At 38.9% G+C, this 17,392-nt stretch overlaps 1 protein-coding gene across 1 annotated transcript in view; it reads right to left on the bottom strand.

The window, feature by feature from the left end:
* Ralgapa2 (Ral GTPase activating protein catalytic alpha subunit 2) overlaps positions 1 to 17,392 on the bottom strand; it is a 271,739-nt gene that overhangs the window by 203,360 nt on the left and 50,987 nt on the right. The window contains exons 4-9 of the mRNA XM_028754273.1: positions 14,223 to 14,280; positions 6,143 to 6,186; positions 4,800 to 4,977; positions 3,552 to 3,667; positions 2,201 to 2,339; positions 289 to 488 (exon numbers count right to left, since the gene is read on the bottom strand). Of these exons, the coding sequence (XP_028610106.1) occupies positions 289 to 488; positions 2,201 to 2,339; positions 3,552 to 3,667; positions 4,800 to 4,977; positions 6,143 to 6,186; positions 14,223 to 14,280 (735 nt within the window). The remainder of the gene's footprint in view (positions 1 to 288; positions 489 to 2,200; positions 2,340 to 3,551; positions 3,668 to 4,799; positions 4,978 to 6,142; positions 6,187 to 14,222; positions 14,281 to 17,392) is intronic.

Here is a 17,392-nt window from a genome sequence, read left to right as displayed (position 1 = left end):
GAAAACACAACACTTACAAGAAGGAGAAAGAAGGGAGGCAGGAAAGTACCCACAAGAACTACAGTCTCAGAATGTTGCTTGCCCCTGAGACTACCTTCTTATAGCAATTCCAATATTGCATAGCAAGTGCTTCTGACCAAAGCTCCCTCTAAAACCTCAGGCTTGCAGACAAGTGAGCCACTAAATCAAACCTATAAAAACCATAGCTCTAACAACCAGTTACTTTGCTAATATGCTACTGTGTTTCTTATGCAAGAGAAAGAGATTTTAAAATGATGGCTGTCATACCTGGATGATTTTAGGCAGTACATCAACTCCATTTTTAGTGTTTTGTGTTGCAGTTAGATACTTTTTTTCCAAAAAGAAAGTTACAATCCATTTAATGAAAACAACACGAGCTGCCATGTATGGAATTTTTGTACTGTAAATTGTTTCATTATCTCGAGTTACTGTAACATATACTGGCTTTGGTCTCAAATGGGGAATTTCTGATAGAAAGAAAAAGAATACACAATTAAGTTAGTGAATCTCAACATTACATAATCCCTATGAACTGTTCCAATTAGTAAACATATTATATATATTTGGTTCTCTGGATAGCAATTAAAAGTAATAACCTATAAATGTTTAAAATATTCTAGCAGGTTTGATTCTTATTTTGCCTTTCAATATAAATAAAAAGAGATGGCCACTATGGCCTACACACTGCAATACTATACAGTCACACTAACTGTTCTTGTTAACAATTTTTAAAATTATTTGAGACTAAAATAGTGAATATATCTTCATTTCAAGTATACTTCATTTAATGTTATTTTATGACTGAAACAAATGTAAAAGCATACATGAACTTTAACAAAAAATATCTAAAGCTGGACATGGTGGTAAAAGTCTGTAATTGCCATACTCAGATAGCTAAAACTTTTCATCTAAATGAACTCAGAAACTCATGTTTCATCTTTGAAGTCTCAGGTACCACCTTTTCAAAAGAGAGAGTCAGTCCTTAAGTTTCATCGAATATGTATACTGTATGGGTGGATTTGAGACACAAATTGCTGTTAAGTATATTAACTACTTCTTACATTTCTGGAATACCTTAATGAGGCAAAAAAATATTGACAATAAATAACTTTTTGTTGTTATTTCTTTTTCATTACAGAATCTCTACATATAGCCAACGCTGGCTTCTAACTCAGAATTCTGCTGCCTCAAGTGTCCAAACCTTAGGGCTGAAGTTATGGGCCACTATGACCAGTTTAAATATATAACTTTCAACCTAGAAACATCAGCAATGTATAGTGTCTCTATGATGAGTACATATAACATAAAGTCAGAAACAAATTTTGGAAAAAAGATGGATATAACAAAATACAGGTCCCAGAACCTCTACAGTTTTTAAAACACACCAGGCTTCAGCTAGTCTGTATCCATTTCTGTTTGTAAGTGAGTGAGTGTGCGTGCTTGTGTGTGTGTGTGTGTGTGTGTGTGTGTGTGTGTGTGTATGTTGAGTTAGTTGGGCACGTCCTACACGCAGAGTACAGTTCCTTGTGACCTCTTCTCCTCCAAAGTTATTCTTAATTATCCATGGAACTAATTTCTGTCTTTATAAGGCGAAAATTTATAGCCACTTCCCCCACTTTAAGGGATGATTCCATCCTGTGAATCCTAATTTCTTATAAAAGGTAACTTTGGGGGGTAAGATAAATGTTCTTTTTTGTTTCTCAACATTCTTGGGGCTTCCTATCTGTAGACTGTCCCATCACAAAACATCTCCCCCAAAAGCACCTGTCAAAATCCTGGTAGATAAAAGCCCTAGCATAATGTGCAGTCCTCCAGCAGCTGTGTGCCGTGGGCTGGCCTATCTAGCCATTGAGCGGGATGTGGCATCACTAAAACTCACCACATATAAGAGAAGACTGAGAAATGTAAAACATGGCATTAAAAAGTAGCAAACATACAAAACTATCATAACACATTTTATTGTTACAGAAGCCATGCTCTCTTTATTTCTATGAGGCACAACCTCTTAGTGAGTTCACATCATTGAATCAGTGACTAGGTAAATTCTCACAGCAGCATTACCATTCAATATGCACATAAAGTGACTATTTTGCTTTAGAACAGTCACAGGGATTACTATGGAAGCTACTGTACAGTTTCCCTGTGGATGGCACCCACACAGGAATCAAACAGTACTTACCAAGTACAGGCTTGTAGATGTTGGTTAACTTAGTAAATGATGGAAACAAATGAGGAAGATAATACTTTCGAAACAACGTAAAAAGAAATTTAAAACTAGTATCTTGATTCTCCTTATTCTTCCACTCCAAGCTTGAAGCCTTTAGATAATATGTGGGAAAGAATATTTGATATTTACAGTTTAAATTGACATATACAAACATGAAATATTAGACTACAATTCCTATTGTAAATTTATAAATGACAATATTGGTAATAATGTAAAGAAACAGTATCCCATCAAAGCTCAAGAGGATAAGAATTGCAGGTATTGTAAATCTGGCCTAGAACCTATGACTAGGTGTCAAAGGCCCTAGGGCAGATCCTACTAATTTTGCTAAAGGGACAAACTATCAAACTGCCATCTAAATACGCTTGCTCTTTCCTACAGATGAGCACACCTCACAGCCCTCATCAGAGAAGTTTCTTCATGGGGTGACGGATGGTTACTATACAGGCTCAAAACTGTTCATGGTGCAGAGAATAGCAGCTGCAGATGCTCAGGTCCCCAAAAGAACACCTGCGTTACCCCTTCCCCATAGCCCAGGAATGTCAGGAAGAAGGGATAGAATATTCTAAGTGTCTGAGGTCAGGAAGGACTATAACAGAATAGCTGTTGCCTAGACATGCAGGGCCTGTCACAGCAGCTATGGACACAGCTCTGAACAACGCTCTGAAATGGACAGAGGAGGAGCTTCTGGTAGGTGACAGCTGCTAGGTGGAGAAGCAATTTTCTTCAGCAGTGTGGCCCATGGTAGGCTGCCATGACCCAGTACATGACCCTGCACTCATGCACATCTGGGCAGCTCTAATTGTACTTAGTGGGTTATTTTAAAGAGGAAGAGCTGGGTGAGGTGGCATACTCAAAAGGCAGATGAGACCAAGGCCAACCTGGTCAATAATAAGTTCCAGGCCAACCAGAGCTACACCACAGTGAGACTCTGACTCAATAAAAAAGAAAGAAAGAAAGAAAGAAAGGAGGAAAGTTGGAAGGATGATGGAGGAAAGGGAGATTCAGAAAGAGATATGAAAATGATGTAAATATACTGCATTTGTATATGAAATCACTAATATACATATATATGTAAAAATATCTTAAATACCTTAACTACCTTAAATAATTCATAGAAAAGTACTCACACCATTGTTACTGGGCTGAACTGGCCCAGTAACAATGCATGCCCTGTTTTTAATGAATCACTGCACAAAATTGCCTCAGGGAAAGTAATACAGCCATACAGAAAAAGGAGAAGTAGTAACTCCATCCTATGAAAATAAGCCCATCAGTGAAACAGCTATGATTTTTCTCTGACCTGAATAACCATGTATTTCAACAGTATTTGAAGAAAAAAGCAGGTTTGGTCCTCAGCGATCTTCTCCCCTGATATGGCCGGTAGAAGTGGGGTGATTTCCTCTGGGTATATTTTTGCTGAAAGGTAGGAAATGATGAAAGCGTATTCACTATAGCTGAATTTTAAATAAGGTTTTAAAATGGGCTTTATTACACACATTTATGCAGCCACTGAAACGTCTCAGACTTAATCCCAAGCCAGTATGTACAGGATTTAGGGCCCAGTATAAAGGTCCACAGAGGCTTCTCTCTCTCTCTGGACAATTCTTTCCCATTCAAATCTGTCTTGGTGAGCCTAAAATCCAATGCAGTGAAGTGTTTCACAGTAAGTTCTCAGAGAACACAAATAGTCCAATGAGGCCACTACTGTCCTTTGAGTTATGCTACATGGACAAACACAGCTGGCAAAATAAGACGAATGGCCTCTTAAAGCAATAGTGGTGAGAACAACAGACAGTGGTTTGGGAAGGCAGGTTTCAACTTCAGCAGTGGCACAGAACACTCGTGTGACGTACATCTTCCCCTGCATTCCACTCCTGTTTCGGTCAAGACAGAAATTTTCTCATTATAATTTAATAGAAAACAGGCTTCAGGGTTTTTTTTTCCCTATGGTTGGTTAGTTGTTTGATTAACTGGTTTTAAGATAGAGTCTCTCATATAGCCCAGGCTGGCCTCAAACTTATTAGGTAATCAAGGCTGACCTTACATCTTGATGCGCCTGCCTCCTCCTCCACCTCCCAAGTGCTGGGATCACAGGTTTACGATGACACTCTCTGTACCCAGGTTTTTTATTGCTTTTTGTGGTACTATGAGTTGAACTTATGACTTTGATAATAATGTCTTTGGGAATCCTCTGTGAACCACAATTCCTCTTTGGGCTTCATTTCTATTCAAGAACATCAACACCAAGGAAAGCCTCAGGATAAGTTCAAAAGCAATTCAAGAACTAGAGAGGTGTCTCAGAAGTTAATGGCACTGAGTTTGTTGATCTTCCAGAGGACCAAGTTTGGCTCCCAGCACCCAAGTCAGGTGGCTCACAATCTAACTCCAACCCCTCAGGGATCATCTTCTTCTGGCTTCCTCATATACCCATACGAACGAAGCACACGCTTGCAGACACACACATATATATATATATACACATACACATAAATAAAAATTAAAATAAGAGGAGTAATTTCAGCGTGTCACACCTGCTAATGCTGCTTACCATCAACTACACTAGGGCTAGGGTTGATGAGTGTCTCCAGCGTGCAGGGACCCCTGGATGACAAGACCGCTGGAAAACCAGGCACTAGGCAAGCGAAAATCAGCACCTGCTCTTCTGCACAGTTTGTCTGAAGTGCTTGAAGCCACAAAAGAAACAGTCTGATTCCTTCACATCTTATCTAAAAACAGAATTAAAAGCAACAACAAAAAACAAACATTTAACAAAGATTTGTAGAAATGTTTTGCAATGTACCATCAGTCTTAAGAAAAAAGGAGAGAGAGAGAATGTGTCAGGTGTGGTGGTATAACACTTGCAATCCTGACACTTGGAAATCTGAAAAAGGAAAATCTCAACTTAGAGGCCAGCAAAAAGAGAGAAAAGGAGGGGGGAGGAGGAGGAGGAGAAAAAAGAGAGAAGGGAAAGGAAGAGAGGGAAAGAGGGGAATAAAGTTATCACTAAAGTACACAGGCTCTTCCCTTAGTGACAAGCAAGGATGCAATACAGCACAAAGATTAAAAGCCTGGGTGCTGGAGAAGGGAACCTGGTTTCAAATTCATCCTCTACTACTTTCTGGCTGTGATACATGGAAAATCATTTGACTTCTCTATGTCTTTGTCACCCCATCTGTGAAACAGCAGGACTAAACGCTAACATGCACATAAAGGCACATAAAGCAGTGTCTGGCTCCCACTGGACTATTAACAGTATTTCATTTTGTAAGGCAACATCTCCCCATCACCAATGCTCAGTTGTCCATGGAACAATGGCAGAGACACTCTCCTTCCACATTTACACTATGTGAGAAAAGAGTAGAACTTCAGTCATCTTAACATAATGTTCTTTGGAGCTAAATGAGACTCTGAAGACCTAGCTGAGTGACAAGGCCGTGTGTCTATACTCAGCTGCTTCCTGCACCATCACCATCATCGGAATGGTGAGCAACACCCAACAATAAATGAACAAACACACCCCTTTTTCACTCTACACTCACTTCCATCTCTACCCTATTTTTAGAATTCAAAAATACACATTGCTCCTTTTCTGTATTCCTAAATGATTAAAACAAAGTCAATAAAAGAAGACACATCAGTAAACGAGTACAAAAATATGCTATCAGGTGCTAATGAAGCATGCTGGAGGAATTCCCATGGCCTTTAATCACAACCATCCATAAGTCAAGTTCCAGAGGATCCAACGCCCTCTTCTGATTCCTGCTGCCACTAGACATACATGTGATGCATATACATACAAGCAACCAAAACACTCATACACATATAACAAAGTAAATAAATCTAAAAGAAATTTAGAGCAATATTCCATTACACTTTCATAAAAAGGATTACCTTAATAGAATTTCCAGTGTGTAAAAGCTTCTTTAAAGTTGAGCCTGAAAGTTTAAAATAACCAATTAGGAATAGAGTATACAAATAAATATTTAAAAAATATAAGGGAATATTAATATCTATATTTATTTTATTCTATTTTATTTATGTATATATACGTGATACATGTATGCATTCATGTACATCTATGCATGCACACTGTGGATGCAATTCTCCTCAGAGCCAGAAAAAGGCACAGGATGGATCCCTGGACCTGGAGTTACGGCCAGTTGTAAGCCACCCAACGTGTGGGTGTTAGGACCAAACCTGGGTCCTCTGCAAGAGCAGCAAGTGTTCTTAGCACAAAATATATGTTTAAAGATCAGCTTTAGAAGGGGAAAATGCATGCCATTTTCGAAATGTAAGACTGACCTTCAATGGCAAACAACATCACAGGAGAAAAGATATTTTTTAAGACGGCAGTACTTTGATTATGAGCCATTTTAAATTCTTTTTTAAAGACTTGAAATGACTAATATTCCTACTACAGAGCCACTTGTTCATCCACTCATTGTTGCTCTACTCACAGTAGCTAAGAATTAGTAGCCTAAATGTCCATCAATTGATACAAGGATAATAAAAATTTTGTACACATATATATTGGAATCTTATTCGGTGTTAAAAAAAATTAAAGTTTTAGGTTAAATGAATGAAACAGAAAAAAATTAGACTGATTGAGTCACCCAGGTCCAGAAAGACAAAAGTCTCATGAAGCAAGAGATCCTAGAGGGCCCAAAACAACACAGAGTTCTGTTGTTCTCTGCCTTATGTCTCAATCAGTAAAGTGAATACTATAGATCATCAGTAGGTCCTTTCATAGGATCTACTTTGTGTCAGGGAAACAAAGAAAAGACCCTTGGGCTACTGATTTGTAAAGACCACAGCAAGTGACCACTGGAGAAAGAAACAGAACTTTCTGGCATTTCTAGACACACTGTAAGTACATAGGACAGTAGTCCACTCATCTAAAATTGTCTTAAAATATAACTATAAAATTACTAGAAGAAAATAGGCCTGGTGTGATGGCACACTAAGTGGACAGAAGCAAGCAGATTTCAATTAATTCCAGACCAACCTGTCTACACAGTGAGATGGGGGGGGGACATGTAAGCAAACACAGTAGATCTCTAGGACTTTGTATTAGTAACCAATTTCCTATCCTGTGACCATCTGAGGAGCTAGTGGCAATTGATGGCTGTTGAGGGGAGAGAAAATCAGTTTTCTTCAGAGCTGAGGGCCCTGAGAGCCGACAAATCCTCCAGTGTGTGGTCTACACCGATGCACTTACAGGGGCCTACAAATCCTCCAGTGTGTGGTCTACACATATGCACTTATAGGAGCCTACAAATCCTCCAGTGTGTGGTCTACACTGATGCACTTACAGGAAGCAGTAAAAGAATTCAATATTTTTTCTTAAAGAGAGAGAGAGCACATGTAGTTTAGAGGGTAAAGTGGTGGGACAGGTAAGAGAGAAATGAAGGAATGGAATGGGCAGTAGATGTGATCCAAATACATTATATGTATTCTCTGAATATTAAATAAAGTATCTTAAAGATTCCTAGATGACACTAAAAAGTATAATCCACAAAAATTGGTAGATTGAATGTCTTCAAATTAAAAACATTATTCTTCAAAACATAATAAATTAGAGAAAATATTTCCAAGGCATATATCTGATAAGACTTCTACCAAAATTACTGAACTCTCCAAAATAATAATAATAAAAAAAACAATGTAACTTTTAAATGGTTAACCTTGAGATATACATGTTACTGAAGATACACAGAAATCACATGAAAAGTTCAAGACCATGAGTCAACGAGATAGTACAACCAGCTGGAGAATGTTAGTGTACGCCTTTAGTCCCAACACTCAGGAGGCAAAGGCAAGTGGATCTCTATGAGTTTGAGGCCAGTCTGGGTGAGTCCTAGGATAGCTAAGGCAATACACAAAGAAAACCTGTTTTGGAAAACAAGAAAGAGAGAGGAGGGGGAAGAGAGAGAAGACAATCACCAACAAACTAAACAGTGACTCTAATAATTGCTGTTAACTGGACTGTGAGATTGCTTTGAACATAAAATGATATATCCACTCTATAGAGAATTTAGTAATTAAGCATACTCTACAAGAGATAGAAAAGCTTATGTCCACACAAAGACCTGTACACAATGTCTAACAATATGTTTATACATAATAGCCAAATATGAGAATCAACTGAATACTATCAGCAAGATAATAGATCAGCAGATGGTAGCAAAGTCATAAAATGGAATAAAGTTCTACTCAGAAATAAAAAGGAATAAACTATTAGTACATACTATATAATAAATTTCAAAATAATTATCGCATAAAAGATGCTGTGCTGGCTAGTTTTATGTCAACTTGATACAAGTTATTGTCATCTGAAGGAAAGGAACCTAAACTGAGAAAATGCCTCCATAACCTCAGGCCATAGACAAGCCTATAGAGGATTTTTAGTTGGTGACTGGTGTGGAAGGGACAGACCATTGTGGATGTTAATAAATACCCTGAGCTAATGTGTTCTGAGTTCTATAAGAAAGCGGGCTGAGCAAGCCATGAGGACCAAACCAGAAAGCATCAGCTCCTGCCTCCAGGTTCCTGCCCAATTTGAGTTCCTGGCTTGGTTTTCCTCAGTAGACTGTATAAGTCTACTGAATCAGGATATGTAAGTCAAATGAACCCTTTTCCCCCCAAGTTGCTTTTGGTCACAGTGTTTCATGACAACAATAGTAACCCTACCCAAGATAGACACCAAACAAACAAAAAAGAACAATGCTATATGAGTCTATCTAAACAAGACTCTAGAAAATGCAAAGGCAGACTAGTTTCTTTTGATTTGAAGAAACCCAACCTAAAATTTTTCTCTTTTACAGATTTTACTTTCAGTGTCATATCTAGTGAATCTTGTGAAAATATATTAGTGGTTGGGGCTGGGGTAGGAAGAAAGGAACAAAGGGCTTACTAAGGAGAATGAGGAAGTTTTGAGGGTGATGCTGCATTCATATAGAGATAGAGATATAGAGATAGAGATATAATGTTTATTCCATCCCCTTCCCCAATAAAGCTGTTTTCTAGAACAATAAAATAGAAATCAGAGCAGGTGGCCTAGCTGTAACTAGGTAAGAGACTAGAAGGATGGAGGCTTGTGATCAGACAGACATCCATCTGATAACGAAGGGCAGGAAGCCCCTTAAGGATGGAGAAGAGAAACAATGAGTTTATGGGTAACAAGAAGGATCAGAAGAGAACAAAGTGACAAAAAAAGGAGATGAGGCAATGCGGCACCAAACTGGCACAGTCCAAAGAGAGGGGTGCCAAACCACTTCTGGAATTAGCACTAAATAAAGAAGGCCATGACCTCATCTACATATTCCTGAGGGACACAGAAGGAGTGAATCTCCAAGAAAAGCAAGGTTTCAATGACCAAGGAGGTGAAAGAAAGGCCAAGCTGCAGGGCTGCTAGCAGCTCAGCCAAGAGAACTGGCTCTAAGCTCACAGGAACATTAGTTCCAGCCACTCCTTCATAAGCTGAGACATGAACTTGGCCCTATGGTTAGCTCATCCTGCCCGAGGCACTTGAGATAGTCCTAGTGTTAAGTGTCCAGGAGGCCCAGCCCCCAAGTGGGAAATGGAATGGACAGCTGCCAGGGAATCAGGAAAGGTCTTCCAACTCAAGCTCCTTGAGGTGGGAGCAGTTAGGTAAGAACTCTGAGGAAAGGCTTGTTATGTTCATATGTCCCACATTGTGGGCACACTGAGTGTAAACCCGAAAACAGTGCTGAAAAGTTAAAAATTATATTTCAGTTTACTTATGTACTTGGCTTTTATACCATAGAGGAAAAACTGATTAAATAAATTAGACTTAGTAATTAATGACATATATAAAATACATAACTAAATACTGCATGGTATTGAGTATTTTTCCCTGAGTCCTATCCCTCTAAGCCAAAAGACTGCTTATTTTTAGCACCTTTGCTATAAAGCATCTCTAAGTACAGCTTTTCAGTCATTAAACAAACATGCACAACTGCACTGCAAACCAGGTAGGAAACCTACTGTGTGGATGCTCGTGGACGGGAACCTCTTTCAAAGCAGATACTCACAGAACCATAGTCTTGTGTATTGCATGGGCACACCGGGAGCAGTACAGCCTGCTCTCACATTAAACATCCTGTTTTGCTCTCATCACCATTTCTGAGACACCACTCTGCCAGCTCTCAATTACCGTCAAGCAGCTGCTTTAGCCACTGTAATTTACAAGCTTAAAGCTAACTTCAGGAAAAGCTTCAACAGTTTTGCATTCGCTATCAGCAATAAAACTTTCCAAAGAGTTCAGTCCCAGGGTTGGAATCACTTAGCAGGGCCTCTATAAACCTGGAATAATGGATCTATGTTTACTTCACACTGTAAAATACAGAGTTGAAATATGCTTATTATTTTCACTGATTTACAGTAAAAAGCTAGCCTTAAATTGCATTTGTGTGTGTGTGTGTGTGTGTGTATGTATGTATGTATGTATATAGCTTAGAGGACAAGTCGCCATGGGTTCCAGGGGTTGAACTCAGATAGATCATCTGGCTTGGTGACAAATACCTTTACCAGCTGAACATCTTGCTGACTCTCCAATAAAAAAATAAATTAAAAACTGAAATCCAAAACAAGGACAAACTGCAAACTATTACTTCCATTAAAGCTGGTTTAAGAGAAACAGAATGTCTCTGGTTGCTACAGACGGATGAAAAAAGTAGCAAGCACCAGACACAGCATGGTGGCAACTGATGTTTCACACTGCCTGTCTCCTGATAGGACGTGGCTACTCAGGTAGATTGGAGAGCTCAGGTAGACTGGAGAGCTGGGGGAGAGGCTGCTTTCATTTTTAGGCTTTCTGTGTCATGAGTTGTCAATTCTACCAAGAGACAGTAAACTGCACTGGGTTACAACACCAGGTTCTAGTCCAATATCTGTAATGTAGAGCAGTCTTCCATTGACAAGGATGCCAGACTGACTGTGGAGAACCCAGGGTCAGCTGGGAGGCAGGCTGTGCTAGTCACAGCACACCACTCTCCCGACACCTGGGTTTCATTACAGTTTGAGTTTTTAGTGTTAACTCAGCCAAGACCTCAAGTGACAAGTCACTGTTTAACAAACTCAAGTAAACTAGAGAGGAAGATGTGGCTTAAGATACACAGTCAGTGTATATAGTGACAAATTAACAGCCTCTTAACAACAATCCTAAGAACAAAAGGCTGTGAAAGGAACCCTTCTGTAGAGCAAGAGTTAATAGTCTCCATCTGGACATTGTGGGCCACATCAGGCCACTTGGGACTTCCTTACTCCACAGTGAGTAAACATTCACTCCAAAACTAATACTTCACTTTGTTCAGCTGCTGCCTAGCCCCTAGAGGTGTGACACAGACATTCACTCCCATGAATGCTCTCAGTTTGTAGCCTACATCAATACATACATGGCCAATCTAAACTTCAAAATAAGGGGCTAGAAAACGGGTTTGGCAGTTAAGAGTACTTACTGCTCTTCTAAACACTGGCCTGTTCACAACCACTATAACTCCAGCTTCAGGAGACCGGACTCCTCCTTCTGGCACTCATTCGTACACGACATGAACATGTGCATACATGCGTGCGCACATACACACATGCAACTAAAAATAAAATAAATCTTTACAATTCAAAACAACTCTGATTCCAAAGTATACCTAGCCTAAAGACCAAGGTAAGAGATACAGACCTCTACACATGCCAGTATCTACTTGATCTGATTAATACAGCAAAAATATCTTTAAAAACTCTATTTGCCTCAAGCACTGGTACATAAGCACCAATCATAAGAATGACTTTATATGCAAACAATCATACTTCATCAATCTGATTACTCTATATAGACAGCTTTACATGTCCCATATAAATAAGGCCACAGGGACTTTAATGGCTCAGAAGATTAGGAGTTTGTAATCCCAGCTCAGGAAGTAAGAAGCCTCTGGTCATTCTTGATTAGATGTTACCAAACTGGGTAAAGAGCAAATCATGTCAGCAATTTTAACTCATTTTCATATTAGACAAAATTAAAGAATACTATATACTGCACATAGGATTTGTTAAGTTTCCAACACAGTGCAAATTAATCTTCAGAGTTCTAGGATGTTTATTCACACTGAGGCGAGTCCCCTAATCGTGAGACAGTCTGAAGTGCTATCTGAAGAAAACAAGTGTGGGTTTCGGACAGATGCTGCAGTCCAAATTAGAAGTGACTCTACTGAACATCCAAGGATGTTGCACACTTACTTCTCATTCCCACAGCACGGCACCTCACACATCCCCAGGGCACCTTTAGCTGACACTCTGCATTTTTAAAATGTTTACCTTACTTTAAATACATAATCGCAAAGTTCCAATTAAGCAGAAATGCTAGGGCAAACTTGCTCAGATTTAAAGGAAAACTTTCTTTGCTTATTTGAAACATTTAAAGATTAACATGTTCTCTCAGATAATGATACAGTCATTGTGTTTCATAGGTATATACAACATACATACTTTACCTTTTTTAAATTTAAATTTGTAACACAAAACTTGAATTCGGTTTTTATAAGAGTTTATTACCTGTTTTTATAGGAACAATCCTAAATTAAATTTAGAACTCTGAATTTTGGAATTCTTTTTTTCAAGCTCTTTGACTTTGCACATGCTGCTCTCCCAACCAAGAAGCCCTGTTTACCTTTCAAGGCTCAGGTGGCAGTGACTTCTCTTTAAGACCCCTCAACTCTCCTTCAACCTTTCTTTCTCCCTTCTCACTATATTCCCCTCGCAGTGACAATTGCACTGTAATTACTTTTGTCATTTATCTACCCAAGGGGAAAGAGACCACTCCAAAGCAAGAATGGTGGCATGTTCTTTTCTGTCCCAAAGGTTTGTCTCTCTCTCTCTCAATTAATATTGGAAAGTGTGAATATTCAAATAAAGAGTCTATTCCAATGTTCACACTCTCCTCCAATGTAGCCACCTGATACAGAAGAAAAAACATGTATCAACTGGCAAACTCTTATAGGTAAAAGGGCTGAAGCAGGAACTCTTTAAAAAAGACAGACAGAACTCACAATGGATGCCCTAGAATGTTCCAGTTAGGCTGGGCATCTTAAATGTGCTGTCAGATGTAAAGTGCTGAGAGAAGGGATGGCACTGACACTTGCTTTGTTTCAAGTTCCCCTCCGGTTGGCACATCTTACAGTATCCAAATAGGGGGATTCTGAATCAACAATGCAGACTTGAAGAACAATAACGTACAGTTATTTAAGAAAATACTTTAGATCAGTGCTTCTCTACTTGATGTGCACAGGATCTTTTTGTGTCCCTTGTTAAGAGACCACCATATTTAGAAGGTCAGTCTGGGACCTAAAAATGTGCATCTTTAAAACGACCCGGGAAGCCCATGAACTACAACTCAATGGGCACATTTAAAGTAAGAGAGAAATTTAATTCTTTAAAATGTATTCGTTGAAAATTGAATTGAATGCCTTTTGATCTTACCCATTCCCCACTCCCTACTATGACTCCTGCTGGCCCCCCTCCCGTTATAGCCCCCTCCCAACTTTATGTCCTCTGCTTTTTTTTTAACCCTTCTTCCATCCATTCCGGAATGTTAACAGGCTTGATCTTGTGTTAGTCTTGTGCAAGCAAGTGCAGCTACTATGAGTTCCTGAGAACAACAGCCCTCCTCAACCTCCTCAACCAAGTCCTTCCCTGCCTCCTCCTAAGACATTCCCTAAGCCTTTGGTGGAGAAGCCATGACAGAGATGACTATTTAGGGTCCATAGTCACTTATTCTCTACTCTGACCAGTTATGGTGAGAAGGATACTTTTCTACGAAGTTCAAGTTGGACTTGATTTAAATTACAAAGCCTTTATTTCTTTCTAAAAGCTATCTTGGGAATATTAGCTACATAAAGCATTGTGAAACCTCACTTGGTAGAAATCTGTATCACTAACACATTATTGGCTTTCATCTTACCTATACTCTGGTAATGCCATCGAAAGAAAATTCGTTCAGGTAGAAACTGCAGTATTTTCTACAAAATAAAAAAGATAAAAAGAAACAAAAGCAAAAAATGAAACATATATTTTAGAAAGGCCCATGTTTCTCACCTCCCCCCAACTTACAAATAAATAAATGTATAAATATATATATAATCTCATAAAATATAGATCTTAAGTTGTACTTATAAAAGCACCCATTAATGGGTAACGAACAAATTTCTGAAGCACAAGAGGACTGGGCTAATAAAAGTTGGCCTCACCAGCAAAAGCTGGCTGCTGGGAGAGTCAACTTCTTCAGGGATGTGCCCTATGCTCCAATAGATGGTCCTATGCCCCTACACATACAAAAATCACTAAATGATTCACGAGTTTAAAAACATGAAGTTGGGAGGGGAAAGTGTATGGGAAGGGAGAAGGAAGGAATTGGAGATGGGTTTGAAAGGGAGTGGATTTGATCAAAATGCATTATATTCATGTATGAAATTCTCAAATGATTTTTAAAGATTTTTATTAGGTTTGCAAAGAAAAAAAAATCCAAAAGGTCCATGAGATTCACACACACACACACATACACACACACACACAAAAGCACATTCTGGTAAACTATACTTGGATTCCTTTTATTTTTAATATAACTACTTAAAATATTCATGATATTTCTATTGGGGGGTAGTTAGAGGACAACATGTGAGAGTTGGTTTTCTCTTTCCACTGTGGATAACATGGATCAAGTGGCAGTAAGGACCTCTGCCCACTAAGCCACTCCACTGTTCCAGCAACCACCTTCCTTTAAAATGTAAAATATGCAAATAGCCAAAAATATCTCCTGGAATTAAGAGTATATTACATTATCATTGTGGGATGAAAATTCCTATTTTTGCATCCTATAGATGCTTGAGTCTATAATCCCAGCAGTCCTACAAGGATACAAGAGGCAGAGACAGAAAAATCTCTGGAAATAAGTTTGCTATAAGCAGAGGTGAACAATAGAGCCTGCCTCCAACTAGGTGGAAAGCAAGAACCACAAAAAAATAAATAAATAAATAAATAAATAAATAAATAAATAAATAAATAAAATAAATAAATAAAAAAACAGTCCTCTGACCTCACAGAGCACACTGGAACCTGTAGTCACACACATAAGTATGCACAAATGAACATATACACACACACATACATATCATACACAGACACACACAGACACATAAATGTTTTGTTTTGTTTTCCTTTTTGAGACAGCATCTCTCTGTATAGCCCTGGTTGTCTCAGAACTCATTATGTAGATCAGGCTGACCTTGAACTCACAGAGATCTACCTGTTGCTGCCTCCTGAGTGCCGATCAAAGGTGTAGGCCACCATGCACAACTTCAAAACATTTTTGGTTTTAAAAAGGCAATCAGAAGACATGAAGGTCAGTTCTTACCACTGATCCTCATCAGTTTCTTTGCTTATGTATGTGCTGTGGTGTCTAGGACCCAAATGAGAACCTCACAGCTGCTATTCAAATGTGCTACCACTGAGCCACATCCCATTCCTAAACCATCAGTTCTCTATAAGCCAGCTTCTTCAACTGTGGGCTACAACTCCAAATAGGATCACCTAACAGTATAGGAATCACAAAAGAGTTGGCAACAGTACAAGTTTCTGAACATGCAACAACCAAAAATTAATTCAAAAAATGAATTTTGACACCAGATTTGGACAGAATGCATCTAGCAGCTTTTGAGATGACCTTTTTTTTTCTTTTTCCTTGTTTTCTGCCACTTTCTACTATGCATTTGTGCAGTGACATTCTCAGCATTGACAGTCACAAAATAAAACCACCGATCAACTTTGAAAAGTTCTGAAGACAGTCTATATCTTACTTCAAATACTCAGGAAAGATCTAATTTTTAAGGTAAAAATAAATGAGCACATCTTTCTCATTAGTACACAAATTTGATTTTGTCTTTAATAAATGGTAAAGTTATATGTACACCAAAGTATTACTTTAAGCTTCTTTGTGATTTATTAACAGTGTTAGAGCTGGAGAGATGGCCTATCAGTTAAGAACATTGTTTGCTCTTCCAGAGGACCAGGGTTCAATTCCCAGGTGGCTCACAATGTCTGTAACTTTAATCCCAAAGGGACAGGGATCTGATATCTTCTTCTGGCTTCCATAGGTACCAGACACATGTGGTGCACCTACACACATGGAGACAAAATACCCTAATACACATATAAGTAAGTAAATAAATAATAACAATAAATGTTTGTTTTGGATATATATTTCATAACTATATACTTGGAGTGGGTAAAAAGTTTTCTGACAAAAGGGTCATGAGTAGAAAAAGTTTAGGAAGTCCTGCTCTATAGGATGACAATAAAAACTCACATGAGCCTTGTCCTACAAAAAGGATATAATTTTCAATACCCCTCTTCCCACCCCACCACTGCTGTGGCTGTGGAGTACAGTACATGGGAGCAAGAGCCCACAGAAATAAGTAAGCACAGCCAGCTGGAGAGCAGCACCACCCTGGCACCGGCACCACAGTATCTGAACTAGAAATGAGGGACTCCACACCTAAGCTGCTGCCAGACTAAACTCAAGAGCTACCTATAATCACATCAGTATCCAGGTCACTGTCTTTGGTAACAAATGAACAGTAATCTCTGCAAGACAAAATCTTAAAAAAAAAAAAAAAAGGATGTAATGGAGTTACAGGAAAGAGCTGAGAGAAGAGAAGGAATGGGAAGGAAACAGGATGGGCAGGACAGCCAGCACCAGCCAAGGGATCTCTGGAAGTGAGATGCTTTACTCCAGGCTCATGGAGAAAAGCACATGACAAGGGCTGGAAGGCTGAAGCTATCATCATTGATGCTTCTCTTGCAGTAGGTGGCAAATTAAAGGGGAATCTGAGCAACACATCTTTGTTGTGTGCCACAGTAATGTTTAAATTATTAATTAGCTTATTCTCATCGGATTAAAAGGCTGGAACCCTAAGAGAAGTGCACCCCATTTCAGGGGTTCAAATGCTCCCCTAGCTTTGTTTCCAATTCAGCTAGAAGTGGCTTCACATAGATGGACCTCCTTCTGAAGTCCTCCTGTGTTTTGCTGCCTGCTTCCTGATAGTTCATTTTGCCTGAGCAAATGGCACACCTTCT

This window comes from Grammomys surdaster, unplaced genomic scaffold, assembly GCF_004785775.1.
Source record: "Grammomys surdaster isolate TR1022 unplaced genomic scaffold, NIH_TR_1.0 129, whole genome shotgun sequence".
NCBI lineage: Eukaryota > Metazoa > Chordata > Mammalia > Rodentia > Muridae > Grammomys > Grammomys surdaster.
This window is presented reverse-complemented; position numbering and strand designations above follow the sequence as displayed.